General features: G+C 45.0%; 1 protein-coding gene across 1 annotated transcript; it reads right to left on the minus strand.

Annotated features, from left to right (window-relative positions):
- Window positions 1–266: 266 nt before the first annotated feature.
- Window positions 267–27,694, minus strand: Ndufa9 (NADH:ubiquinone oxidoreductase subunit A9). The gene is made up of 11 exons (XM_052722140.1): window positions 27,576–27,694; window positions 24,774–24,944; window positions 24,327–24,424; window positions 22,328–22,419; window positions 20,756–20,897; window positions 16,949–17,051; window positions 15,341–15,408; window positions 13,334–13,410; window positions 7,689–7,784; window positions 4,350–4,416; window positions 267–756 (listed from the first exon to the last, which is right to left on the minus strand). Exons 1-11 carry the CDS (start codon window positions 27,622–27,624, stop codon window positions 586–588), a joined length of 1,134 nt encoding a protein of 377 aa, XP_052578100.1. The 5' UTR covers window positions 27,625–27,694; the 3' UTR covers window positions 267–585.
- Window positions 27,695–27,708: the final 14 nt, after the last annotated feature.

Genomic DNA, 27,708 nt, shown 5'->3' on the forward strand with positions numbered 1-27,708 from the left:
TTTGGTTTAGGTGACTAGATTTTAAGAGTTCTGCCACCATAAGTGATCACTGTTGTCACAAAAGAGGCTGAGGGAAAGGGTGTAGCTCGGTCTTAGAATGCTTGCCTTACATGCACAAAGCTCTGGGTTCCATCCCCAGCACTGCATAAAAGAAAAAACAGAACGGTTGAGCTCCCTGCTCCCCTTCTACCCCTCTGCCTCTTTCTACCATTAGATGACACAATGTTCATTCCATCATGTGAGAACAACAGCCCAACAAACTCAGACCAGTTTTAAACGTGTATGTGCTCATTTATACTGAATACTTCTACATAACCATGCATTCCCCGAGATCATAACAATATTTCGACTGTGAAGACAGGGCCTTGGTCTAAGAATTCCAAACCCTCCAACATTTCGGAGAACAGTGACACGTGTCAATATTATATATAGTTAAAGAAAACTAGGTTCAGCTCTGAATGCCTCAGAGTTCTCCTCTGACTAATCAAGAAAGAAACATGCAGCAGACTGAACCCTCGGACATTTAATGGCGTGACCCCGTTACTACGTAATGCGTTCTAAAGAACACGGGTGGCCTGGCTGACACTAATAGTCGACTGTCTTGGCAGGCTTTGTTTCCTCGATCTCAGAAGACAGCCAGCGGTAAGTGCGATGCCGCCGCAGCACCTCAATGGCCTTGAGTTCCAGTGGTGTGGCCTGAATGCCAAGATCTTCCAGGCCAGGCAGGTCAGGCATGTTCACATCTGAGATGTGTATCTGTGAACAAAGGACCACAGAGAACGCTGAAACCACCACCTCTAAAATATCCACACTCTCACGCTGGCCCGAGGCAAACACCTGCCGAGAAGCCATGGCAACCTTTGATTCTGGAACAAACATGAAGATCGTCAAAGAGCAGAGGCAGGGCTCCCATCACCCAGGACCCAGGACAGACCCTGGACCAGCAGATCCACAGGCACGTGTGCGCAGAACTGAACCTAGGACAGAGAGGCAGGAGCTGTCTCTCCAGCCAGGATTCAGATAGGAGCTAGACTAGAACCAGCCCACCTCCGCTTTCTTATGCGGGGTCTCTGCGTTCCAGCTCTCTAATTAAGTTTTCACTTTTTATTCTGGTTTGGTTTGGGAGTTTTTTGACAGTGTCTTGTTGGGGGATATTTGTACAGTGTGTGAAGATATACTGCTGTGAAATAAAAAGCTGAATGGCCAATAGCTAGGCAGGAGAGTAGAGGTGGGGCTTCTGGACACAGAGGGAACTCTGGGAAGAAGAAAGGTGGAGTCACCAGCCAGAAGTGGGGGAAGCAGGATGGGAAGGAAGGAGATGAGGTAATGAGCTTCATGGAAGAAGGTAGATTAAAAAATATGAGTTGCCGGGTGGTGGTGGCACACGCCTTTAATCCCAGAACTCGGGAGGCAGAGCCAGGTGGATCTCTGGGGGTTCGAGGCCAGCCTGGACTACCAAGTGAGTTCCAGGAAAGGCGCAAAGCTACACAGAGAAACCCTGTCTCGAAAAACCAAAAAGAAAAAAAAATGAGTTAATTTCAGTTATAAGAACTACTTAGAAACAAGCCAAAGCTAAGGCCAATCTTTTACAATTAATAAGAAGTCTCTGTGTCATTATTTGCAGGCTGGTGGTCCCAAGAAAGTACTACTATATTTGGCACTTCATGGGGAGCATCAGATACTGTGGCTTCTTTTATTGTTTACCAAAAAATAATGCTTGGGAGTTAAATATTAGGGAATAACCTAATAGATCCATGGAGCAATGGAGAAATGATCACCTGACCCTCTTCTCCACCTTCCCAGATCAAAAAGGCCCTCACATCTCTTTAAGTCCCTCCTTATTCCCTCTGTGTGTCCCTCTATCTCCCTCTGAATCAGCCAGAAAACTCTATGGTCCACTCTGACCAGCTGAATGTGGACTTCACCCTCCAAAGCAGGTCCCAATCCACTGGCCGTCTCGGAGCAACAACACAAACAAATCTCCACAACAGCGTCTCACACTGTAACCCCTAGGAACCCTTTACGCAACCCAAGCGAACCTCAAACTTGTGATGCTTGTCTCAGCCCCCCAAGTGTTGGGACTGCGGGTTAGGACACCATGTCTGGCCCCATTGCCTTTTTCACTCCAATTATACTCAACCTGGGTTAAGGAATGCTGACTGCAAAGCCAGAAGCCAAACCCATCTTGTTTAGGGAAGAATGAACAAAAAGCACCAAAGCAAATAGACCCCCTGTACACGGAACTGGACCAGGTTCCATCCTGTGACCCCCAATGAACAACACGGAAGGACCACAGGGTGTTTACTGAGTGCTCCAGGGCTGTCTGCAAACCAAACCCAGAGACCCTGCCCACTATACTCATACTTTCTCAGTCACCAAGGTAAGAGCAAGTGTCAGACAATGGGGTTCACAAACACAGTAAGGACACCATGGCAATGTCTCTGCTTTCCAGGCAGTCTGTCAGAGGGAGGTTAACAGCTACTGGCTATCTGTTCTCTGGGACTGTTCTCAATTCTTTGCTATGCTTTGGCTCTTAGGGGACAGTTTGGCTGCATCCTGTCAATAGAAAGAAAATCCACAGTATTCCGGCTGAGATGCTGTCATAATTTTATTTTATTTGGCATCTTCCCAGCAAGATTTGGGCACACAGCGCAAATAATCAATGAGTCAGACAAGCGTGGTAGGGTGAGAAAGAAGAGCCAGGGCGTTGAAGCTCAGTATACTGCAGGCAGACAAGAGCGGCAGCAAGAGGCTCTCCGAGAGGAAGAGGACTGTTGCCTGGGTTACAGTAGGCAGGGACACAATCATGCACTCTGCCCTCAGTACATGGCAAACTTCCAGTATTACTAGAAGCATGTTCCTAATGAAACACTAGATAAACAGGCAGGAGTTAGGAGTGGCCCAACCTGTCATCTACTGAGGGTTGCTGAGGGTCTAGCCCTTTACCATCTAACATAGAAGCCTCTGGGCAAGTGTGATTCAAATCTCAGTTTCAGTGAACTAAAATTAAGTAGAGTTCAAAGCTGCTGTCTGCAGCCATGGTAGCCACATATCAAGTCCTCCACATCACACACTGCTGCTGACAACGTGGTGGTACAGACAGGCCACTTTGAACACTGCGGGAAGTCCCATGGGCAATGCTGGATTAGGTCTAGAAGAGGCATCAAAACTGCAGGAGATTACTAGTTGTTTTACATGGACAACACAGAAAGGGCCATCATTGAAAGCCGAGGACAGAACACAAGTTTGCAACAGCTGGGCATGGTGGTGGCACATGCCGTAATCCTGGCACTTGGGAGGCTGAGAAAAGACGAGCTTAGAGTCAGCTCGGGCTGCATAGTGAGCACCAGGATAGCTGGGGCACACAGCAAGCAAGACCCCATCTCAAAACAACAAAAACACCTGACAACAGTAACAAACAAACAAACAACAACAACAAAAACTACACATACGGACACACAAGTTGCAGTTCTAGTTACAACATGTTACTATACCTGCAGAGTTCAACAGGAGACTACAAATGGGAGAAAACCTGTAGCAGGCCTTTGTCAGCAGCAGCTGTCAACTGGGATGAGCATAATTTACAAACAGAAATGAGAGTGGCTGAGGCTGTGACCCCCCTATCAGAACAGACAGCACTCAGGATGAAGGGCAGTGGGAACAGGTCCTCCAGCCCAATGTGAGAAGGGAAAGCCAGAGAATGCAGCCCGGGCCAGACCGATGCAAACCCACCATTTCAAACAGAGGAAGTGAGGTCCTTTAACAGATGCTGCCATAGTAAGAATACGATGAGATCAGGAAACCGACTGCGAGGTGGCAGCACGGGGTTGTGGGCAGCCTTGGAAAGAGCAGCTTAGGGCGCAGAGGGATAAAATTTGATTTAAATGGATTAAAGAAAGAACGAGGCAAGAGTATACTGGGAACAGGTATGGAAGGCTCTTCGGAGGTTAAGGTAAGAAGGGAAAGCCAGGCATGGTGGCACACCTGCAATCCCAGCACTTAGCAGTAGAAGCAAATACATCAGGAAGCCAAGGTCACCTTCACCTACACAGTGAGTTTTGGAAACCAAAAGGCTGTAGGGGAACACAACCAATAGCAAAGAGACTAGAGGGCCCCGGGCAGGAGAGCCTGGCCTTCAGTAAGGGACAGGTGACCGTTATGCATGCTTGAATGCAGACAGGAAATGAGAATAAATACACATCAGCCAGAAGCAGAAGAGCTAGCTTTGGCCAGCAGAAATATCCCTGACAGGAGCCCTGCCACCATCCAAGCAAGTCAACCAAACTGAACTGGCTTCCTCAGCTCTGCGGCGCTCTGCCTGCTGAGAGGCTTGCTATGCCCAGACTTACCCGCTCCACTTTGTCCCTCGATGTCCAGGGCTCAAACGGACTCATTTCAAAGAGCCTGCCAATCCACCTGGAGTGGAGACATGTACGGCACGGGTGAAAAGCGTCTCTGTGCCGGGTTTCAGGGGTCAGACCTCCAGGAGGTTCTGTCATTGCTGTTTTCTGAGAACATAACCAACTTCTTGGCTCTACTGTTGTGAAGGTGTATCTAATTCATCCTTCCTCCCACTCTTCCTTTCCTGGATTTTTAAGTCAGGGTCTCATGTACCCCAGGTTGGCCTCAAAGTCACCATGCAGCTGATGACGACCTTGAACTCCTAATCCTTCTGCCTCCACCTCCCAAGTGCTGGGATTAAAGGCATGTGCCACCACACCTGTCTACATCTATAGCTTTTTTTGGGGGGTGGGGGTGCTAGGGAGCAAACTTAGGTCCTCACATGTGCTAAGTACTCTACTACTGACAGCAATGATCCCAGCCCTCTTTTGAAAAGCTTGAAAGAACATTCTCACTGCTAAAGACATCCATGAAAAAGGAAGCCTTGAGTCTGCTCAGAATTTCTTGGGTTGTTTTTTTTGTTTTTTGGTTTTTTCGAAACAGGGTTTCTCTGTGTAGCTTTGGAGCTTGTCCTGGATCTCACTCTGTAGACCAGGCTGGCCTCGAACTCACAGAGATCCGCCTGCCTCTGCCAGCTGAGTGCTGGAGCAGCATATAAAATCCCAACTATAGTCACTCTTCCTAAGAGCAGCTTCCATGTCTGGGTGTACACTAACAGATCTTGTATGGACTACACAACATCCTCAGTGGGCCATACCACCTGTGCCTACCAACCCTGACTTAATCCTCACCTTCATGTGCAACGTGAAATGCCTCCCTGCCAGCTGGTTTATAGTCCTCCACTGTACTAAAGCTGGTGTCCCAAATGACTTCACGTCCCTTTGTGGAGCTCTCTGGTTCTTTACATCACTAGCATGCCAGTCAACAAATATGAATGGAGGGGCCATCTGTGCACCAGGCAGGATGCTGAGGCAGACAAGCATAGGGGATAGTTCAGTAACCTCAGACTCTAACTGGACATGGGTTCTGCATACCTGCCCATCCTCATAATGCACTTGGTCTAGCTCCTTCACCTGCATGTACTATGCATGCATACACCTCTCCAAACATTGGACATAGCAACTAGGGACCCCTACCTGCATCTAGCTACCCATATACTCCTTTCTGAATGGATAAGTTTCTCCTCCCCTAATGACCATCAAACTTGGGGCAGTTTCTCTTCAAACGTATTCCCAGTGCACTTGGGTACAAAGAATGCAAACTCTGATCCAGCCTGAACTGGTTTTGGGTGCATACACAGTAAAGCAAAATTGTGTCCTCAAGTAAACTTTTAAGAAGAACCAATTTACCATCTCACATCTATGTAAAACTGGGCTTGCATATGACTAAAATCAGTTGCATTATGGATATAGACATATAGAAAAATGATTATATGACCTAATCTGTTAATCAAAATAAAGAATTCCACTAGCTACTCTCCTTAGCAACCAAATTCCTCCTTCTCTTGAACCTCCTAAGAGGAATCCCAAAACAATAACTGGTATCCCCGGTACCTTCTCTGATGTGGCCTGTGTCAATGTTAACAGCATACCCCTCTCTAATCTGTACTACCACTGTGCTTTGAATAGTTGTGTTGCTACTTTTGCAAAGTGAGCCCTTATCTTCCACCCTTAGGATAAGAGGCCAAGAAACACCTGGCCTGATTCCTCTGTAACTGCTCTAGATACTGGAGACAGGAGTGTGAACAAAAGGGCAGCATTCTCCTCCTCAGATGCTTGTGCTTTTAATCCCCACTTCCTAGGTGAGGGCTCAATTCAGCGGTGGAATGCTTGCCTAGCATGTAAGAGGTTCAGAGTGTGATCTAGCACCACAAACCAACCAACCAACCCTTCAAAGAGACCAGATGTAGTGCTACACACCTGTGATTCAGAACTCCAGGGACAGAAGCAGGACTGTTCCAAATTCAAAGCCAGCCTAGCCTGCCCAGCATGTTCCAAGCTAGTGTGGTGTATAGAGCCAGAAAATAAACAAAATGACTTTTCCTCTTGACCTCTCTTGATGTCTTAAGCATCCTCCACTCGGCAGCTCTCATTGTCTGCTACCTGTTTAGTGTGGCCGGTCTTCTGGCTTCTGGGGCCTTCCTCTGCTCCCTCTGTGCATACTCTATCCCTGTCTACTCTGTACAGTCACTATGAGTGTTAAAGAAGCCAAAGAAAAGCCTCTAAAGGGCTATGCTGACAATAAATAACCACCAGCATGCTGTGCTGCGTTTTTTGTTGTTGAAGTTCTTTTGTCTTGTTTTTGGTACTAGGGGTTGAAGGCAGGGCCTTGCAAGTGCTCAGCACACTGTACAACCACAGAGCTACATCCTACAGCCTATAGACCACAAGCTACTCAAGTATTTGCTGTAATGTCTTAGGTGCCTAGAACAGTACCTGAGAAATGGAAGGCAGTCAATGAATATTTGTTGAGTAAATGAAGAAATGATTTATAAATCCATCTCTGGCACATTAGATGTGAAAATCTTCCTGCCAAGACTACTAAGATGTGCCTTGATGGGTCCAGGATGAAAAACATAGCGGAAGAATGAATGTATGTGTTACCATGCTGGGGAATGAGTCCAGACCTTGCACATGCTGAGCTACCATCCACAGCAGGTCTAAAATTGTAGTCCCCAAAAAGAAGAAATGAAAGGAAGGAAGGAAGGAAGGAAGGAAGGAAGGAAGGAAGGAAGGAAGGAAGGAAGGAAGGAAGGAAGGAAGGAAGGAAGGAAGGAAGGAAGGACTAAAGATGCACAGACAGTTCTAGGTCAGCATTCTCCTCCCCAGCAACACCAAAGACTGCCTTAACAAAAGATGAGAGTCTTCCCTGGTGGGCAGCTAGAAAGAAAGAACAGGAGAGATGACTGTTCCCTCACACCAGCTCCCAAGCAAGACACTTCTCTAAATCAAAACCCAGTTTTTACTATTGCTTATTTGTTCAAGACACCGGGGACCAAACCCAGAGCCTCACACTGCCACAAATGCTCTGCCTCTCAGACAGATTCCCAGCTGTAGGGTTTTAAATTGGAGAATCTGAAGAACTACCCAACAAGTGCTGTCAAGGTCATCCTTGCTCGTTAAGGTCACCCACAGTTCCTTTCTTAGCCAGTATTAAAACAGGAGTAGCCTCATTAGAGGTGTGGAGACTGGCCTTCTGTAAAAGTACTTCTTGTCACCCTGGGAAGGGATTAGGAATAGCATCTCAAGTCAACCTTCTCATGAGTAGACAGACAGCACTGTACTTACCTATAGGCAAATCGTGGCAAGGGGTAGGGGATGTAGGTCCTGTGGGCCATGCCAAAGATGTACTGCACCAGGTGAAAGAGCAGGTATCGATTTGGTCTGGAAACCAAAACACAGAACTTCACATTATTTGCCCCCTACAATTTTTTTAAACAATTAACACTTACAAAAAAGGAAGCACACTGCAACAAACACAGTTAAGCAAAGAAAAATCACCTGTTAACCTTACTGCCAAAGACGACCTATTTTACATGCACTCCCATCCTCATACATATGTTTAAGATGCACCCTACGCATTTATCTTTTTGTTCCCTTTGACATTGGGTCTCACTATGTAGCCCTCCCTAGCTGGCCTCAAACTCACAGCAATCCTTTTGCCTCAGCCTAAGTCACCATGCCTGGCTTAACCAGAATTTCTTTAATATACAAGACTAATTTTTCTTCATATTTTTGGTCATTTATACAACTTTCTTTCCTCTGATAGTTTCTGTCCCTTACGATAACCAAAACCAAGGCCGTCTTCTGAACTGTCACCCTTTCCACATAGGTTTTCCACACATGACTCTGGGCCCAGGCTTTAGTAACTAACTGTCACTTACATTTCAGCTTCTGCCCATCCATCTTCCTAACGCCATTTGCCTCAGAAAGATCTATTACTGAGAGCAAAGTGAAGAGAATTCGCTATAAACCTTATTATTTCAACAGCTTACAAAAACAAACAAACAAACATAAAAACAAAACAAAACCACCATGCAAAAGGAAATGTTGATGACACAGAACCCTCAAAAAGCCCTTAAATCCCAGCAGGATTTTCAAGGTTCTCTGGTTTGTACACTGTGGGCAACACTAGACCATGGCTAAGCTACCTGTGTGCAAGGTGCCTCCTCAAGAGGCTCCACAGCAACATGATCCATTAAGTGTGACCAGACTAAGCAAAGATCCCTTGCTCAGAGAAAGGGGCCATGGGAGCCTACATCCTTCCCAGCCTGCATTTCACAGTTCAGCGTTAAGAATCATTGTCAACAGACATCCTCAGCAAAGCCTGTGTCCGAAACTGTGGTAGTATTGTGTTCCCCAAAATATTGTGTACCCTAATAAACTTATCTGGGGTCATAGAACAGAAAAGCCACTAGATACTTAGGCTAGAAAATGTTGGCACTCACACCTTTAATCCTAGCATTCCAGAGGCAGAAATCCATCTGGGATCTCTGTGAGTTCAAGGCCACATTGGAAACAGCCAGGCATGGTGACACACACCTTTAATCCCAGGGAGTGAGCCTGTAATCCCAGGGAGTGATGGTAAAAGGCAGAAAGGTATGTAAGGCGTGAGGACTAGGAACTAGAAGCATTTGGCTGGTTAAGCTTTTAGGTTTTGAGCAGCACAGTTCAGCTGAGAGCCATTCGGATATGAGGACACAGAGGCTTCCAGTCTGTGGAAACAAGATCAGCTGAGAAGTTGGACAGGTGAGGTTAGCTATGGCTTGTTCTGTCTCTCTGACCATCCAGTGTTCACCCCAATACTTGGCCTCAGGTTTGATTTTATTAATAAGAACTTTTAAGGTTCCTGCTACACGAGGCCCTCTCCACTATGCTTCTCAGTCAAATCCCTACACTGGTTAAGGTAAATATTGCCTTCTCTATGAAAAAAATACCAAAAGGAGAGAAAACCTCCCAACTAACTGGACTCACTTCTCATCTCTCTCAGTGATTTCAAATGATATTCTCAGGTCTGCCCGTTAATTGAGTTCTTTTGGGGAACTGACCTTTGACCTCAGCATTTCCGCTGGCTTTTCTGAGGCAAGCCATCCTGTCTACTGGCTGATAGTCTCCTGTCTCTCACAGCGGTCTACGTAGGCTCAATTTGTCCCTGGCAAGGTGAAGGAAGGATGGCTTTGAAGTGTGGCTAAGCCACCCTTTGCACTGTCCCAGTGTGTCACTCCTGAAGCCTCCGCTCCTTTTACTCTCTATCCCTGGAATCATCAACTGTTCACTCTTCGGTGGATCATTCTTCAACACACAAGCAATCGTTACAGTCTAAACCCTGCTGGGACCTCCCCTGATGTGTATCTTGTGTGTGGTCACGATGTCCGTCACGGTGAGCATGTGGGTGTCAGGAAAACTTGCAGGAGGCAGTTGTATAAATGACCAAAAACATGAAGAAAAATTAGTCTTGTATATTAAAGAAATTCTGGTTAAGCCAGGCATGGTGACTTAGGCTGAGGCAAAAGGATTGCTGCGAGTTTGAGGCCAGCCACGTGGTGCCAAGTGCCCTTACCCTGTAAGCCATCTGGCCAGCCCCACCACCATCTCTTAACGACGTTCTTGTTGCTTCTCCTTGGAGCTGTTTGCCTACTGCCTCCACCTCCTATCCTCCCAAGGAGACCCCCGAGTCCAACACAATCAGGTTCAAGTGCAGCAGACGACCACAGGTCACCATGCTGCCACTCCCCCTCTGCAGCGTCCAACGTCACTGTCACTCCCTCGCCGCCGCCACCTTCTCTATTTACTGGGCTTTCCTTTTGGGGATTTATTATATATGGCTTTGCTTACTACTCACGGGTGTCATGACTAGTCTATCAGCTCCATAAAAACAGAAACCTTATCTGTGTAATTTGTTATTTTATAATATTTCATATACTATAAATTTCACCCATTTTAAGTTATAATTCAATTTTTTAATTTATAAAATTGTGCACCCATAACTATAATCCAGCCTTAGACTATTCCCCCACCACACCTTCATGCCCTTTACGATAACTTTTTTACTTGTTTTTTTTGAGACAGGGTCTTACCGTGTACCTCGGGCTGCCCTTAACTTTTGATTCTCCTGCCTTCGTCTCTAAGTGCTAGGATCCTAGGTGCACCAGCAGGCCCACCTTATGTGGCTAGCTGTGCAATTTTACATTCCCACCAGCAGCAATTTGCAAGATTTCCTATTTTTTTTTACACTGTCACTACCATTTGCTATTATCTCTATGTTATGCTCCCTCGATGCACTTTACATTTTCCCTAGAAACTACAAGACATCAACCATCTCAGTATATGCTTTTTCAACATTCGTATTACCGTCTTCACTCAAGTTTCTGTTGTTAATTTAATGTATACGAGCTGTTTGTGGGACATGCATAGCTGCATACCATGTGCATGCCTGGTGACCATGGAGGCCAGACAAGGGCACTGTGAGCCACCATATGGGGGCTGGGGATGGAGCCCAGGGTTTCTGGAAAAGAGTGCTCTTAACTACTGAACCATCTCTCCAGTCCCAGTCTTTCCATTTTTACATGGTATCATTTGAAATACAAAAGTTTCAAATTCTGATGAGTCGAACTTAACTTTTTTCCTTTTATGGATTAAGCTTCTGAAAATATAGCTAAAAACATCTTGCTTAACCCCAGGTCTAGAATATGTTTCGTTCTAAATATTTATAACTTAAAGCTTACGTTTCTGTTCTTTTCGGCACAGAGTATGAAGTCCAAGAGTCTTTTCTTGTTGAAAAGACGACCCTCTCTCTACTCAGGTGCCACAGTACTTTTGCCCATAGTCAGTCAACAGTCCACAAATATGATTGGGAAGCTGGGCCCAGTGGTGTAGAGTTATAATCCCAGGAAGAGGAAAGAAGAGGATCTGGAGTATGATACTAGTCTTGACTACACAGTGAGTCCTAGAGCAGCCCGGGCTACCGAGGTGGCAAGACCCTGTCACAAACAAGCAAACAAAGGTTGTTTCTGCACGGCCAGTTCTGATTAACCAACCGATCTTACTAATTCAGCACAAACTGTCTTGATAATTACAGCTTTAGAGGAAGTTTTACAATTGGGAAGATCAAGGGTTTAGCCTATTACCGATTTATATTATCTTTACATTACTGTTTAAATTCAGAGTTTGTCTCTTTCTGCAAAAGGCTGCTAGATTTTGACAAGATTCAATCTAGAGAGCAATTTAAGGACAACTACCATTTTAATAATAGTGACACGTCCAATTGAAGAATTTGGAAGGTCTTATCATTTATTCCTTGCTTTTCTTTCATAGTGGTTTTTTTTTTTTTTTTTTTGGTTTTTCAAGACAGGGTTTCTCTGTGTAGCTTTGCGCCTTTCCTGGAACTCACTTGGTAGCCCAGGCTGGCCTCGAACTCACAGAGATCCGCCTGGCTCTGCCTCCCGAGTGCTGGGATTAAAGGCGTGCGCCACCACCGCCCGGCTCATAGTGTTTTTTAGGTACATGTCTTACTAAATTTACCTTAGTATTCTATTTTTTATGCTATTGTGAACACGATTTTCTGTGGTGCATGTACACGTTTAGGCTGACACATGTGTGTAAGTGCACTTGAGCACACACATGGAGGCCAGACGTCCTCCTCTACCACTCTATGCCTTGTTTTTTGAGACAGTCTTTCACTGAACCTGGAGCTCACTGATTGAACTAGGCTGACTAGCTAATGAACCCCAGGGATCCTGAGAGCTGGGGTCACAGGCCTTGCTTGGCTTTTTTACTTTTCACCATGTGCCTGGAGAACAAATTCAGGTCTTGCTACATCATGACAAGCACTTAACTGCTGAGCCATTTCCCCAGCCTGTGAGTAAGATTTATCCAATTCTGTTTGCAGGTCGCTTTCTCGCTAGTCAATGAAAACTGATTTTTATATTGATCTACTTTGTGTCTTCACTGAGCTTGTTTATTAATTCTCATATGCATGTGTCCCTGTGTGTTTTATAGATCCTTAATTAATGGATGACAGAATAAAGTAATACAACTAATACTACCAGAAACCTGGGAGGAGCTGGGGAGATGGCTCCATTGGTAAGTGCTTGCTGCACAAGTATGAGGACTGAATTTCTATCCCCGGCACCCACATAAGGAAGCCGGGCACAGCAGAGCATGTCTGCAATCCCAACGCTGGGCAGGCAGAAACAGGCGGGTACCTTGGGCTTGATGCCCAGACTGTCTAGCTTAATCAGCAAGCTTAGGAATTAAGAAAAAAGGCACATTTTCAGTGCAGACATTTCCCCCTGTGTTTTTTGTTTTGTTTGTTTTGTTTTATTTTGCTTTTTGAGGCAGGGTCTTTCTATGTACTCAGGGTAGCCTTAAACTCACTATGTAACTGAGGCTGGCCTTAAACTTGTGGTGATCCTCCTGTCTCCACCTCGCAAGCACTAGGATTATAGGTGAGAGTCACCATCCCTGGATTCCTTGAATATTTTATCAAAAAAGTTGAATCTGCAGACAGGAACCCACAGATACCAAGTGCTGACTGCTTTTGTAGTAGTCTCAGACTGTTAACAGACTCATGCATGTTCAGGCAGAGTCCTGGGTTCTCCCAGCTGCTGAGTGTGGGCACCAGGTGTTCCGATCCTGTGAGTGACCTGTTCAGGAAGTACTGTTTTATTTTTTTTTAATTTACTTATTTTTTAAATTTATTTTTATTTTACATGCATTGGTGTTTTGCTTGCGTGTATGTCTGTGTGAGGGTGTCATGTCCCCTAGAACTGAAGTTACAGACAATTGTAAGCTGCCATGTGGGTGTTGGGAATCGAACCCAGGTCCTCTGGAAGAGCAGTCAGTGCTCTTAACCACTGAGCCATCTTTCCAGCCCGAAATACTGTTTTATAAACCCCATCATCTTTTCATAAAGGTCAACTATAGGCACTTACCCAGCGAAGGCAAAGGTTTTTCCTCTGGCATCTGGATCTTTAACGGCATTAACAATCCCTTTGGAAACATCTACAACCTATACAAACCATAAGACATGTTTAAGCAATTGTGGAACTAAGAGATCAGACCTGCAGAACCAGGCTCATAACCTTGGTTACCTGGGAAGATGAGGCCAGAAGAATCAAGTTCAAGGCCTGGCTGGGCTACACATTGGGTTCAAGGCTAGCTTGGGCAACTTGGAACAGCATGTCTCAATTTTTTAAAGTGGGGTGGTAGTACAGGGTGGGAGTGTAGCCCACCGGTAGAGTGTTGCCTGACATTCTCGTTGTCCTGGGTTCACCCCCGGGATCACAAACGTACATATGCAAATGTTTGGAAAGAGATGGAAGGACAGGAGGAAAGAGGAAGGCCGAGAGGACCACAGGTGCTGCAGTCACCGGGACAGGACTGAACAATGACACCTTCTCTTCTCAGACACCTTAAGAAACCCCTTATCTACTCGGGCGTTCAAATAATCATAGTCAAGGCTCATCCAGGTAGTGTCCTAGTCAGAAGTCTTATCTAGTTAGCCTAAGGCCTTCTTGACTTGGCCAGGCCACCATCTCAGCCATGTGATCTCTTACCACTTTTCCCCACTCTGTCCTAAACCACCATAACCTAGAGACTGAACCACATGGAGCTGCTGATGCTCTGCCATTCTGACTTTCAAAACAGGAACTGTATACAGTTTAGACCCAGAGACCCAGAATCTACAAGCAGAAATTGTTTTTGATTCTAGGAATCTTCTGGCAACCGTATGGAAATTTGTGTCATGGAGGGGTGGGGTACGGCTGCTCCTGGCATCCACTGACTGAAGGTCAGAGTGGTTGCTCCACCTCCCACACCGAAGACGTGAAGAATTATCTGGCTTCAAATACCAGCAGTGCCAGTTGGGAAACTGCTAGTTTTCGTGCCAACATGACACAAGGTAGGGTCATCTGGAAAGAAGGAATCTTAATCGAGAAAATGCCTCCATAGGATTGGGCTGTAGGCAAATCTGTAGGGCATTTTCCTGACTAAAGATTGATGTGGGAGGGCCTAGCCCACTCTGAGTGGTGCCACCCCTAGGCAGGTGGTCCTGAGGTGTACAAAACAGCAAGTGGTCCTGAGGTGAGCCATGGAGAACAAGCCAGTGAGCAGCACCCCTCCATGGAGGCTGCATCAGTTGCTGCCTGTAGACTCCTGACTTGCTTGAGTTCCTGTCCTGGCTTCCCTAAGCTGTAAGGTGAAACAAACCCTTTCCTTCCCAACTCACTTTTGGTCATAGTGTTTTGTCACAGCAGTAGAAACTCTAAGACAGAAACCCTGGTCCAACCCAGCCCAACCAGTATGGAACCCAACCTTCTCCTTCCCCTCTGCACCCTAGTATATACTGTTCCCTGATTGTGAAACAGAGCCCCGGGCCTATCAACTGACTCTGAACCAGTCCAAAGCTGGATTTCATGGCCTTCTCATACAATGACATAAAACCTTCTCCTTCTCCTAGCACTTATCACATTGGATGACAACTGTTTTATTTATCTCAGAAGAACCTGAGGACAAAACTGTGTGTCTGACTGGTTATCTTTTTTATGCGCCCAGAAACATAGGGTGCCAGCGCATTATATAAATCATAAGACATGTTTAAGCAATTACTGAACTAACACATCAGAACTGGAGAACCAGGCACACAACCTTGGTTACCTGGGAAGATGAGGCTGTAAGTATCAAGGCCTGGCTGGGCTACACCTTGGGTTCAAGGCTAGCTTGGGCAACTTGGCACAACCTGTTCCAATTAAGCTTTCTTAAGTGAATGGACAACTGAAGACACTGAGAAGACATGCACCTATTAGGTAAACTGAGGCAACCAGTTGAAGCAAGTTCACCAAGTTAAAAAAAGAAGTCAGTAGATGAGAATGAAACCAGAAAATGGAACGAAATCTGAATCAAGCCAACACCCATGCTAAGCCCTCATGCAGGGTACTTACATATACTGGTTGTTTCACTGTCTTAAAACCCAAAGAAATAAGAGGGACACCGATAAACCAACGAATATCTGGAAGAAGAAAAGAGAAACTGTCCTGAGAATGTCTAAGCTGTTTACATAATGAAAACAGTGTAACAAATCCAGCAGACTCTGAGATTCTAGACTGAATAAACAAACAACAAATAAATAAGTAGAAAGGAGGCTGGGTTGTGATGGCTCATAAACAAACAAACAAAAGCAAACAAACAAACAAACAAGTAAAAAGAGGCTACATTGTGATGGTGCAGGCTGCCTCCCCTCCCTACCACCACGTCTTCCTCACCGTGGAGAACTGTAGTCCCTCAAGATGTCAGCCAAAATAAACCTCTCTACGGCGCTTCCTGCCAGGTATTCAGTCACAGCCATGAGAACATGGCCAGCACAGCTTCTCCCTGTCCACACGGCTCCCATGCTCTCAAAGCTCTTCTAGCCTACCCAACAGCCAGCTCCAACGCTGTCTTGACATCCTCAGATCCTGTCAGCATTTCACTTCTCCACACACAGATCTGTCTAGTCTGTTCAGACTGTCACAATAAAATACCACAGACTAGATGGCTTAAAAACCCAAATTGTACTTTCTCCCAGCTCTGGAGGCTGAAAAGTCCAAAGTCAAGGTGTCAGCAGGTTCCTGGTGAGGCTCTCTTTCTGGCTTGTAGGTGGTCATCTTCTTACTGTGTCCTCATCATGGCCTTTCTTCAGTGTGTGCACACAGAGACCTTCTTTCCTAGTACATCCACCAACCCCATCAACTAGTACCTAACCCTTACGATATCATGTAGCCTCAAGACCTCCAAATCCCTTTGTCCACACTGAGTTACATCAGGAGTTAAAGCTTTAACCTAAAGAACTAGCAGATGATAAGTTTATATTATATATAGTGTACCATGAATTTAAAAACAAAGTGGAAGTCAATGCAGAATTCCAGACGGCACAATCAAGAGGGAGAAACAAGAAAACAGCAAAACTGCATCAACAAGTGGGTATAGCCACACAAAGGAGTACTATTCAGCTACACAAAGAACAAGTCCGCAAGAGTCAGGGACAAGTCCTAAATGCATATGAGAGAAAGAAGTCAACTGGAAAAGCTTCAGAGTGTGTGACTATAATGTCCTAGTATTTTGCAAAAGATACAATTACCAAGCCAGTAAAAAGATCAGTGGTTGGCAGGCATCCAGGACAGAGATAAGGGAGAATTTGTAGAACTCAAGAGATTTGCTAGTACTCTGCCGAGGTCACAGAGTTACTGTAGTTTAAACTTCAAGTCTCCAGCTCTGAAGCCAAGCTCTGAGCCAAGCATGACCACTGCCTTCAGTGGCTGGGGGGAGTAAAACTGTACCTCCTGAAATCCACACCACAACCTTGAACTAGACCCTCCTCACCCAGGGCAGAAAGGACCACATGACGATGAAAACCAAACTCTGAGGGGAAAGGCAACTGCAGAGGAACTAGAACTCGGCCCAGCGGCTCGGGGAGGACGGTCAGCTGGTGCTCGGGGAGGACGGTCAGCTGGTGCTCAGCTTGCCGTGCTAAGTCACCAGCACTCCTGTCCTCGGGGAAGAAAGACGCGTACTTGCAAAGTGATTGAGGAACCTGTCCTCCCTTCCGAAGATGTCAGATGGCCGTATGATGGTGGCTTCAGGAAACACACTTCTCACTTCCTTCTCTCCCACCGCCTAGACAACCAAAAACAAAAGCATTCTAAGTTCTGCGGCCAGTGCCCAGAGCTTTCCCTCTTCCCACCACCAGAGACTGCTGACATTTCCAAGGCCCAACTGTCATTAGGTAACCATAATTTTGAAGACAATTGTATTACTCATAAAACTCAATTAACACAATGTTACACACACACACACACACACACACACACACACACACACAGAGAGAGAGAGAGAGAGAGAGAGAGAGAGAGAGAGAGAAACAAACACCCCAGACCCAGAAATTCTGTTGAGGTTCTCCCTATTCTTATGCTAGGGAACCCCACAATGAAGGGGAAAATTGGAGTATGGTTTTTCCAGCCTTCACTTTCTTTGTCTTATTTAAGGACTCTCTGCTTTGTGTCAATAATCTAGCAGGCTGACAGAAAGGTCAGTGTGGCGGCAGTGACAGTGGCCTCCCTTCACTGTCTACAGAACCTGCCCACTTTCCTGACTGTCCACATCTGTCTCCCTCTCTCCACCAACTCCTTCACTCGATGTATAAACAAGGTAGAGCCTCTACCCTTAAAAACAATCCAGCTCCACCACAGACTCCTCTCTCCTGCCTTCTCTCCTGCCAAGCCAGAGAGAACTAAGCCCACCCTTGCTGTGCCAAGCTCCAGCTCACATGTCACTCACTTTGACTCTGGATTCTGCTTCAACAACTTCAACTTCTGATCTGAAACTATTTTTGATAAGATCATAGATGTCCACAGCTTTGACATTGCAGTTCTGACTGTTGGATGACACCCACGGTGCCTCTTCCCTCCTGTGATGCAGGCTTCGGTAACACTGCTCTCTTCCGGCTTCCTGTCTACCACACATGTCCACATGACTAGCTTTGGGATTTGCGAGTATCCCTCCTCCACCATATTGAAAGCACTGGCATGCCTCTGGCCCATTCAGAGCTCTCTTCTCGGTCAGCCTTCTTATACCTTCCTGTTCTTCCACAAACAGATTCTTCTTTCAACTTTTACCTCCAGCACAGATCTCTCTTCGGAGCTCCAGGGCCATAAACCCTGAACAAGTGGGACACTACTGAAACCCAAGTCCAAAACTTGGCCCCCTTGCATTCTCTCAAGTAAAACAGTCCCTCTGACTCTGTGCTGAGTTTGAATGTCCTAGAGAGTAGAACGAGCATCACATTGGTCAAGTGTTGTGTTTTTCTGAGGCTGCTGAGAAGCTGGCTCTGGGAGCAGAGCTGACTCCCCACCCCTCCCCGAGACACAGCATGTTGATGTCAAGTACTTTCCAAACACCCCTTTCTATGTCAGGCTGGACCCTTGGTTCTGTAATGGGAGATGGGAAAACAGCAGCGCCTAAATGTATTAAAGCATTGCATCCTTAAGAACAGCTAGAGGACAACCAGTTTCCAACAGAGACTACTACTGTTTCTCTCAAGATGTAACAATGTCCTGCAGTGGGAGAGAAGCTGGAAGCTCATGCATGGAGAATGCTCTGCTCAGGCTGGAACTCTCCATCAGGAAGTCCCAAGCGACTCAGCAAGGCTTCCCCAGTCATTTCTGCTAGAGACTACCAGAGCTCAACCTGATGATGCAATCTGCTGCTATCTGTCCTTTTATTTGGAACCTCCTTTCAGGGGATGTTCTGCTCTGCCTGGGTCTACAGCATGGTCAGAAATTCCAGCTGACTCTCAAGAGGGCTTCCCAAGTCGGTTTCTGCTGGATGTCTGTCTGTCAGCCCTAGTTTGGTGATGTTGCTTTTGTTTGCTCTCTCCTTTGGGCTACTCCAGTCATTCCAGTTAGACTTTGTGACCATCTGATTTGATGACATTCTGACATCCACCTGCTGCTTCCCTCTATCTGCGAAGTGCTACATAGTCTTGTACTTTTGCTTGCTATATTCTGAATAAACTCACTCATTCAAAACAGAAAGCACAGCTTCCACAGATCATTCTCTAGATCACACAAAACATAGAGTTGAAAAGTAGTGACATCCAAGTTCTACCCCAAAAGATTCTGCTTTAGTTGGTCGGGGGTTCAGAGCAGGCACTGGAGTTTTGAAAATCTCCCTCAGTGATTCCAATGTGTGACTAAGGCTAAGGATCACTGGCCTAAATCCTAGCCCTACTCAAGTGTTCCCATCTTACTCAACAGTCCCAGCAGCCTCAGGTGCCTTAAAGCAAATACAAGATTCCCAACCCTCCAGCAGCCGTGACGTCAAGTGACTCAGTGAAAAGGAGCAGCCATGCTGTGTTTTCACTGCTCCTGTTTTTCCTCCAGTGTAATGGGGTGTGTGGTCCAGATGAGCTGGAAGCCAGGCCTGCGGCTATGGGAGACAGTGCTTATAAAAAGAAAGTCAGAGCTGAGGAAAATCCCAGGAACAAGCTACAGGCTTGACAAGTGTTGCCACCAATCATGGTGAAGATTACCTAGTGCTGGTTTTAGATATGTGAGCCTATAAATTTCTTTTATGTTTACATCCAATTTTCCTTTTTAAAAAAAAAAAATTATTATTTTTTAAATTACGTGAACATGTGTGTGTTGAGAGTGGAAGTTTAGGCACATGAATGCAGTGCCCGGGGAGGCCAGAAGACGATATGAGACCCCTTTGGAACTTGAGTCACAGGCAGTGGTAAGCGACCTCATGGGAACTCAGGTCCTCTGCAAGTGCAGTACATGCTTTTAACTGCCTGGCTATCTCTCCAGCCTCTTACACTGAATTTTCTGATGCTAGCAATTAAATGCTCCTAGCCACAGGTGTGGTTCCCTTCCACCACCTCAGTATTCCCTGCTCCTGTGGCACATTTGCTACTCTACAAAGCTTCATGCCGCTGGGATCATTTTGCCTGGTGGACTAGAAACTTAATGGGGGCTAGAATCAGATCTGTTTGATAGGTAACTGCATGAATTTACAGCATAAAACTGGTGCTTAATAAATAGTTTTCTCAATAAATATATATAATGGGTCAAAAGCCTGGAGTCATTATCAAGAACTCTGCTGTCCTTGTCAGGATGACATGAGACAAGCTCCCTGTGGCAGAAGACAAATGCTCACGGATGGGCCCAGACACTAATGAGCCCGGTCAAAGAAGACACTTTCGGTTCCAGATGGCCTGAGCCATGGTGGCCAATCCCAGACTCCAGTGGAGTTGGCAGGAGGAAAAGATGAACTATGTGAAGAACATCTTCACTAGCACTGTCTATTCCTATCACCCCCAGCCTTCACACTGCCCAAATGGGATTGGCAGAAACCTGTGACTACAGAAGGTTCAAGAAGGAAACAGGGTCCTGTAATCACAGGCTGTGACCCAGGCATGTCTCCTTTGGCAGGAACCATACTCTACGTTTCCTGTTGTTTGCTGAGTATCTCTTATCAGGTCTCCCCACCACCTCAAGCATCTGGAGGCAGGTAATACGATCCACCCACACTTGAAACTCTTCAACAGACCACTGAACCAAAAGGTCACAACATGTGTACAGAGGCTAGAGCCATGGTTCAGGGATAGAGCACTTGCCTAGCAAGGCCAAGGCTCTAGGTTCAGTTCTCAACACCAAAAACCAAACAAATGAAAACCACAACATAAGTGCACCTGGTTCTAGAAGGCCAACGAGAAACCCTCTGGCTTCTCAACTCATGGCGGAGCTACACTTCTCACTGCCATCAGGTTCCAAAGAACTTCCGTTGGCCTGTGGAGCACCTGCTGAGCTCCCCGCACTAACCTTGCTTCTCAGGTACCTAGAAGAGCTCTTCATACTGGCATTCAGGTGTGAAACATGAATGAATCTCTCAACCCCAGCTTCCTTGGACAACTGAGCTATTACTTGAGGAATTTTCACGAAAACATCCTCAAAATCAAAGTTTCTGGAAGAAAGGGAAACAGTTAAGGATTCAAGAAGATTGAGGATTTCAAAGTGTTCTATACTCTTTGGTTTTCATGACAGTATTAGAATTTGTAACAATTAAACTTTTAAACAGTACTGCCTTAACTCTAAGCCAAAAGTAATTTCTCCCAAGGTTTCCAGCCCTGCTTATTGTCAATAAATTTAGCTAAAGGCTTACTCGAAGTTATAATCCAGCATAGGAAGTACTTTATATTCTCAAGGAGTCTTGAGGCCAAGGCTTGTCAAGAAAAACTGACTATTGTAGCTAGAGGGAAGCAGGGATGTATGGGGTCTGGAAAGGGACTCACTTCTCATCAAACTTTGTTTCCCTAAAGAGAAAAAAAAAAAAAACAGTCACAGTTGGGCCTGGTGGCAAGGACCCATATGCTGGCTACTTGGAAGCTGCGGCAGGGGGCTTACAAGTTCAAAGCTTGCCTGGGCTACAGAGTGAGTCAAGATTAACCTGGGCAACTGGGCACCTTAGTTGAGATCTTATCTCAAAATTAAGAAGAAAAAGAGGACTAGGGATCTAGCTCAGTGGTAGAACACATGCTTGACATGAGTGAGGCCTGAAGTTCAGTCCTTAGTATTGGGAAAGAAGAAAGAAAGGAGGAAGGAAGGGAGAGATGGAATGAAGGAGGGAGGGAGGGCGCTGCACCACAGTTCAATGCCTAACATTAGCTGAATTATTACTCTGTACAAGTCACTGTGCTAGTCCCTACCGGAGACATAAGGTTGAAAGAACCCTGTAAGTCATCAAAGAGTTTAAACTATTTAATGAAAAAGGTGCACTAAAAAAAAAAAAAAAAAAAAAAAAAAAAAAAAAATCTAAGTCAGACATTTAATTAATGTTAAAGGGAAAAAAAGTGTGAACAAAGGACTATGAAAGTATAAGATTAAAACATTATTTGGCCCAGTGTGGTAGCACATACCTATAATTCTAGCACTTGCAAGGCGTAAGAGGATAACTATAAGTCTAAGGCCAGCCTGGGATATACAAGACCCTGTCTTTTAAGAAGAACAATAAATCATTATTGATAATCCCCATAAAAACTAAACAACATTCAAATTAATACTTATACCGTTTTCAATTAATGATGCAGAGGCAATCTAAAACATTGGTGAACAGTGGGTCAAAGCAAATTCTACATCCTAACTCTACCCCAGATTGACAGGTTCAAGCAGAGTCAACACTGGTCACTGTCAAATTCCCAGCACCAATCACACTGACATGATGCATCACCCCCCCACCCCCACTAACATCCACAGGACATGCTGCCAATGGACCTAGTCACCATTACTGATGGTATGACTGAAACCGACACATAATCCCTAGCACACACAAGTCCCTGGTAAACGCCACTGAACCCTAAGACTTATGCAAAGTACACAGGAGAAACTAAGACTCACCTGGTTTCCCATTCCCGCCCAATAAGATTGATGACCACATTGCTGTGCTGCACCGCTCTCCGGATAGAATCTTTGTCTTTTGCATCCCATTCCTACAAGAACAGAAACCAATCAGATTAAAAAACATGGGGCACACCTCAGCACTTGCGGCAGCTTTCAGAAAGGTCATCTGTGGTATGGTTCCATTTCAGAGACTCCACTGATTTTAACAGATGGAGCTGATGTCTCAAACTCCTTACTCACTCTCCCACTCTTCCTAAACAAGGCAGTAAAAGTACATGTCATTCATGAGATCAAAAACTAGAAAGAGGAAGTTCATATTTAAGGGTGTATATTTAGTAGGGCATAATGGGTCTTATGAGGCTCAAGCTGACGTCCAGCTCACTGAGGCCAATGATGGAGGCATAATAATTTTTGCTCCCCAAGAGTGTAAAGAAGCATGATTTGGGATGTAAGCAAACCTTCTGGGCACCTAACACTGGAGATGGCCAAAAGGAGCAGCACAGAACTAGGGACGATTTCCTTATTTCTCTTCAATTCTTTCTCTCTTTCTTTCCTTCTTTCTTTTTTCATTCATTCATTCATTCATTCATTTTTATTGCAGTGCTGGAAATCCAACCTAGGACCTCATGCACGTAAGACAAGCATTCTACCAACTGAGCTACTTCTCCAGCCCCTAATACTCTTTATAATATAATATCAGATCTATTTTAAAGACATGAAATGTCTAAAACTTCAAGTTTCTGTTGTTAATATTGCTTGGGTCTTCCATAGCCCAGGCTAACCTGGATCGCTTCCTGCTCTCCACTGCTTGGACTACAGGTGTGTGTCACCATGCCTAGCTCTTGCTTGTTTGTTAAGGTGGAACCTCACTCTATTCCTGAATGGCCTATACTCACTATGCAGTCCAGGCTGATCTCAAACTCACAATAATCCTCCTGTCTCAGACTCCTACTTTTCATTTTAGTATAGAAAATTCTGTTTTGTTTTGTTTTTTCCTGAGATTACTTAATCCATTAGTCACCATGGAAAAGTTTATGAGTTGAGTTGAACACCTACATGATTTACAAGTAGCTCATCATTCACTGGACAACCAAAGAGCCCACACAACCTAATCATTCCCTTACAGAGATTAGGAAGAAGTAAATCACTCTTTAGCACTCTGGCAACTCCTGGCCTAAAGAGCCTAAAGACCAAAGAAAAACAAGATAGGATGCTGAGAAAGGACTTCGGAGCTAAATCCATAGCAACTGAACCAAGTTCTGAAACTTCTTCCTTGGGATGCTATTTGTAAACCCACCTTGTAATCATACTATGAGGCATACACATAATCCTAAATTTACTACTTTCAGAATCTTCTACTAGCCACAATTAAAAGAATAAACACAAAATCAAGAGAAATCCATGTTAATATTTTATTTCTCCCATTACATCTAAAATATTTCATTATGTAATAATGAGAAACAAGAAATATTTGCTTATACTGAATATAATTTTTCATATAGTCTTTGAAATCTGTATTTTGATTTTATAGTACATCTCAATTCAGACTAAAAAACAATTCAAGTGCTCAATAGCTACACAGGGCTACTGTCTACCACACAGAAGCACCTATCTAGAGCAGGCGTTAGCGAATGAGAGCCAACAGACCATATCTAGCCTACAACCTAGTTTATAAAGTAATACAGGAGCACAGCCATATCCATTCATTCACATCCTGTCTATGACTGCTTTCGGGCCTTAAGAGGAGAGCTCAGCAGCTCTGACAGAGATTCTATCATCTGCAAACTGTAAATATTCATTGTGTAATGCTTTACAAAAACAGTTTGCTGATGATCAGACTAGGGTTTGCATGCTAAATAAGATCTGCAGGATCCTAGGAGAATTGCAGATGCTCTTGGTCTGGGGTTAAACTACTGCTTTATTACACTGCCTCATACCCCTAACAATGACCTCAGAAATTACATTAACAACCCCAATGCCCATTATAAAGGCTTACCAGAAAGATAATCTGGCCCAGGTCACCCATGGGACGAAGGTGCATGGTGTCATATACATCGCACCGATAGGGTATGATTACTTGTGACCCCATTCGTCCTAAAAGATGAAATGAAACAAGGATCAGCATCAACATAATATGGATATGTCACACAATAGTGACTTATAAAATATTAAATTCGAATATGATAAATTAATTTAATGCTTAATAAAAAGTATATTCTGGCATCTAGAGATGCTATAACTTCTCAGGGTCTTTTATTCCCATAATGTCCTATACAGGAAGCATGAATGTTCTCTAAATGCAAAGGCAGATAAAATTTATATAAAGCTAAGATAAAAGTAACTTGTAACATCCTTAAAACAAAAACACATGGCTCATAGTCTTAAGTGGAGCAATCTTAGTTCAGGGCAATGGAGCACATTGAACTAAAAGAATTTGACTTACCAAGATGGTTGACCACATACCGTCCCAGGAATCCTGTTGCTCCAAACACAGTGGCCACAACTCCACTGACAGATGAGCGGCCACCTTTCCCATGAGGTATGACAGCATGATGAAGCTGGCGATGGGGTGGGCCACGAAACACAGATGTGGCTGCTGCAATAATGGCAGGACCTTCAGGAAAACACCAGAGCCAGCAAACATGGCACATGTTACCATAAAGCAACCAATAAATATGTTTCTTTCCTTAGAAATTTATAACTTTATTTTGTAAACAGTACCTTAGGGACTTAAGTACTAACAACAGTAAACACAAATTACTGTAGCATAAAATCCACAGGAAATATATAAAATTAGAAAGCAAATACCATGTCATATGGGATATATAACCTTAAGCCATATTATCATAAAAAAGGACTTCTGGGTAAAGTGTTTTGAGAAAGGTTTTAAAGGGGAATAACAGAGACAAGAATCCCATGAGAAACACAGAACATACACAACCAAGTAGAAGTAAGAATGAGTAAAACTGGAGTGGAGAGATAGCAAAAGACTATCTGGACAGGACTGAAACTTGCTGGCAAGTGAGAAGTAAAGGTGATGATGTGGTTGAAGGCAGAAGACTCTTGGCATCTCAAAAAGGAAAAAGAAAAAAAAAAAGGCTGGAGAGCTAGCTCAGTTGGTAAGTTGCTTGCTATGAAGGTGTGAAGTTTGAATCCCTGACACTCATGTAAGAGAGAGAGAAGAGAAGAAAATCCTGCCAAGCATGCTGACACTCATTTGTAATCCCAGTGACAGGTGATAGAGAGACTGAGACAGGTGGATCCCTAGAGCTCAGTCAAGCCAGTCTAGCCAAATCAGTGTCTTCAAGTTCAGTGAAGGAGTCTGTCTCAGATAGATAGGTAGATAGACAGACAGACAAGGTGGATAGTGATTAAGGAAGACACCAGACACTGACCTCTGGCCTTCACATGCACACATATTCACATGTATCCACACACAAGTATATCCACATATAGATGCTTCTACCCAAAATAAATATACATACAGAAAACAAGATAAAAAAAAAAAGGAGTGCAGTTTAGATGTAAAAACCACTGAAAATTAATTTTTGGTGAGGGGTTGGTGAGAATGTAAATTAATACAACTAAGACAGAGGCAGGTATCCACAGCAGGACGCCACCTCACCCTGGGGCACTGGGCTGGCGTTATCATTCTGTAACCCAGATTACCCCAGAATTCCCCACATAGTCCAAGCTGCCTTTGAACCCACAATGATCCTTCTGCCTCGGCCTCTCAGGTACCAAGATTACAGGTGTAAGCTACCATGCCTTTCTGTTTTACATTCCTACTCTAAGTGTTCCTTTGATGTTCAACCAGTAAATAAGAAAAGACTGGGGCATAGGGACATCTGACTACCCAGTTGACAGCTGTTGGACTTTCTCTTGCTGCTCTGATCACCCTGAGCAAAAAGACTATCAAAACAGTCACCTACCCTTACAGCAGCACCAGTGGTCCTGCATATCCCAGGATGCCTTGAGAAAACTGCAGGACCAAAGCTGATTGCCTTGACTCCTGAAAGCCCCACTTCAGCCAGACTACTTGAAATGGTCTGTACCAGACTTCTATGCTATCACTGCCTAATTCTAGATGACCCTGCAAACATTTCCACCGAGGCCAGGGTATGAGCACAGAGGGCCTGCTGTGACTGGTACTAAAGAGGATAGCAATAGGCTGTGTTTGCTCCAAACATCTCTCCTCTGCCTCTCTACCATGGCTCATTTTGGTGAGTTTCCTGAGAGACACTTTTCTGTGGTTTTCTTTGTAGCAAAGGGGCCTAATAAAAGGCTTCTTCAGAAGAGGGCCTGCTGTGACTGGTACTAAAGAGGATAGCAATAGGCTGTGTTTGCTCCAAACATCTCTCCTCTGCCTCTCTACCATGGCTCATTTTGGTGAGTTTCCTGAGAGACACTTTTCTGTGGGTTTCTTTGTAGCAAAGGGGCCTAATAAAAGGCTTCTTCAGAGTAGCCTTTTCTGTCTGCTTTCAGTGGTGTGGACTAAGTTGGTAACACGAGGGAAGAAGCAGTAGAAATGGCGATGGAAGAGGCAGTGTCCTGGGGACATCTGACTCTCTGATTAGCAGCTGTTGGACTTTCTCTCGCTTCCTCCAAAGCTCTTTTAAGTGACTCTGACATGAAGCAATCTTGACAGCGAATGACATTCGGTCATGAGTAAAATCCACTCTGGAAAAGACATAACTGAAGCGGGCACGTTTGTGGGGTGGAGGGTGAAAAGGCGGGGAGGTGTAACGACTGAATGCAATATTTTGGAAGAGCAAATGCAGGTTTCCCATCTGAGGACTGAGACCAAATGCAATCACAACAGAAGAGTAAATAAATAATGCCGCCCAATTCTAAGCTATCCTTCACTTTTCAGCGCTTTTAGCTCTCAATTCTCTCTCCACACGCATTTCTCTCTGCTGCAGACCCTTGTGCCACAACCTAAGAGTCTCCATCTGTAGAGGGGGTTTTCCATTGCGATTACTATCATGAAGCCAATCGATGTCCTGCTGTCCGACCCCCTTTTCCTCCCTGAATAAGTATTTCCCCTGACCTCAACCTTCCTAACAATCTCCGCACTATCTCGAGCCTTTAAGCGCCCAGGTTCTCCTCGTCCCTCCCTGCTACTTCAGCTCTCCATCCCCTTCTCGAGTGCACAATTTCACACATGAACCAAGAGTATGAGGAAGAAAGGTTAGGTTCCCGTCGCGGAATCGGGCCCCGAGCGGCGGTGCCCGGTGACACTTACGTGACATTGGCAGCGCTCGGACAACCCGGGAGTGGACGGTGGCCGCCATCTTCTCCCACAATGCCCCACGGCCGGAGCTTCCGCCAGCTACGGCAACCACGCGGGGCCAAATGGTATCTCACGGACCTCTTTG

This window comes from Peromyscus californicus, unplaced genomic scaffold (assembly GCF_007827085.1).
Source record: "Peromyscus californicus insignis strain IS unplaced genomic scaffold, ASM782708v3 Scaffold_6__1_contigs__length_162567912, whole genome shotgun sequence".
Classification (NCBI taxonomy): domain Eukaryota; kingdom Metazoa; phylum Chordata; class Mammalia; order Rodentia; family Cricetidae; genus Peromyscus; species Peromyscus californicus.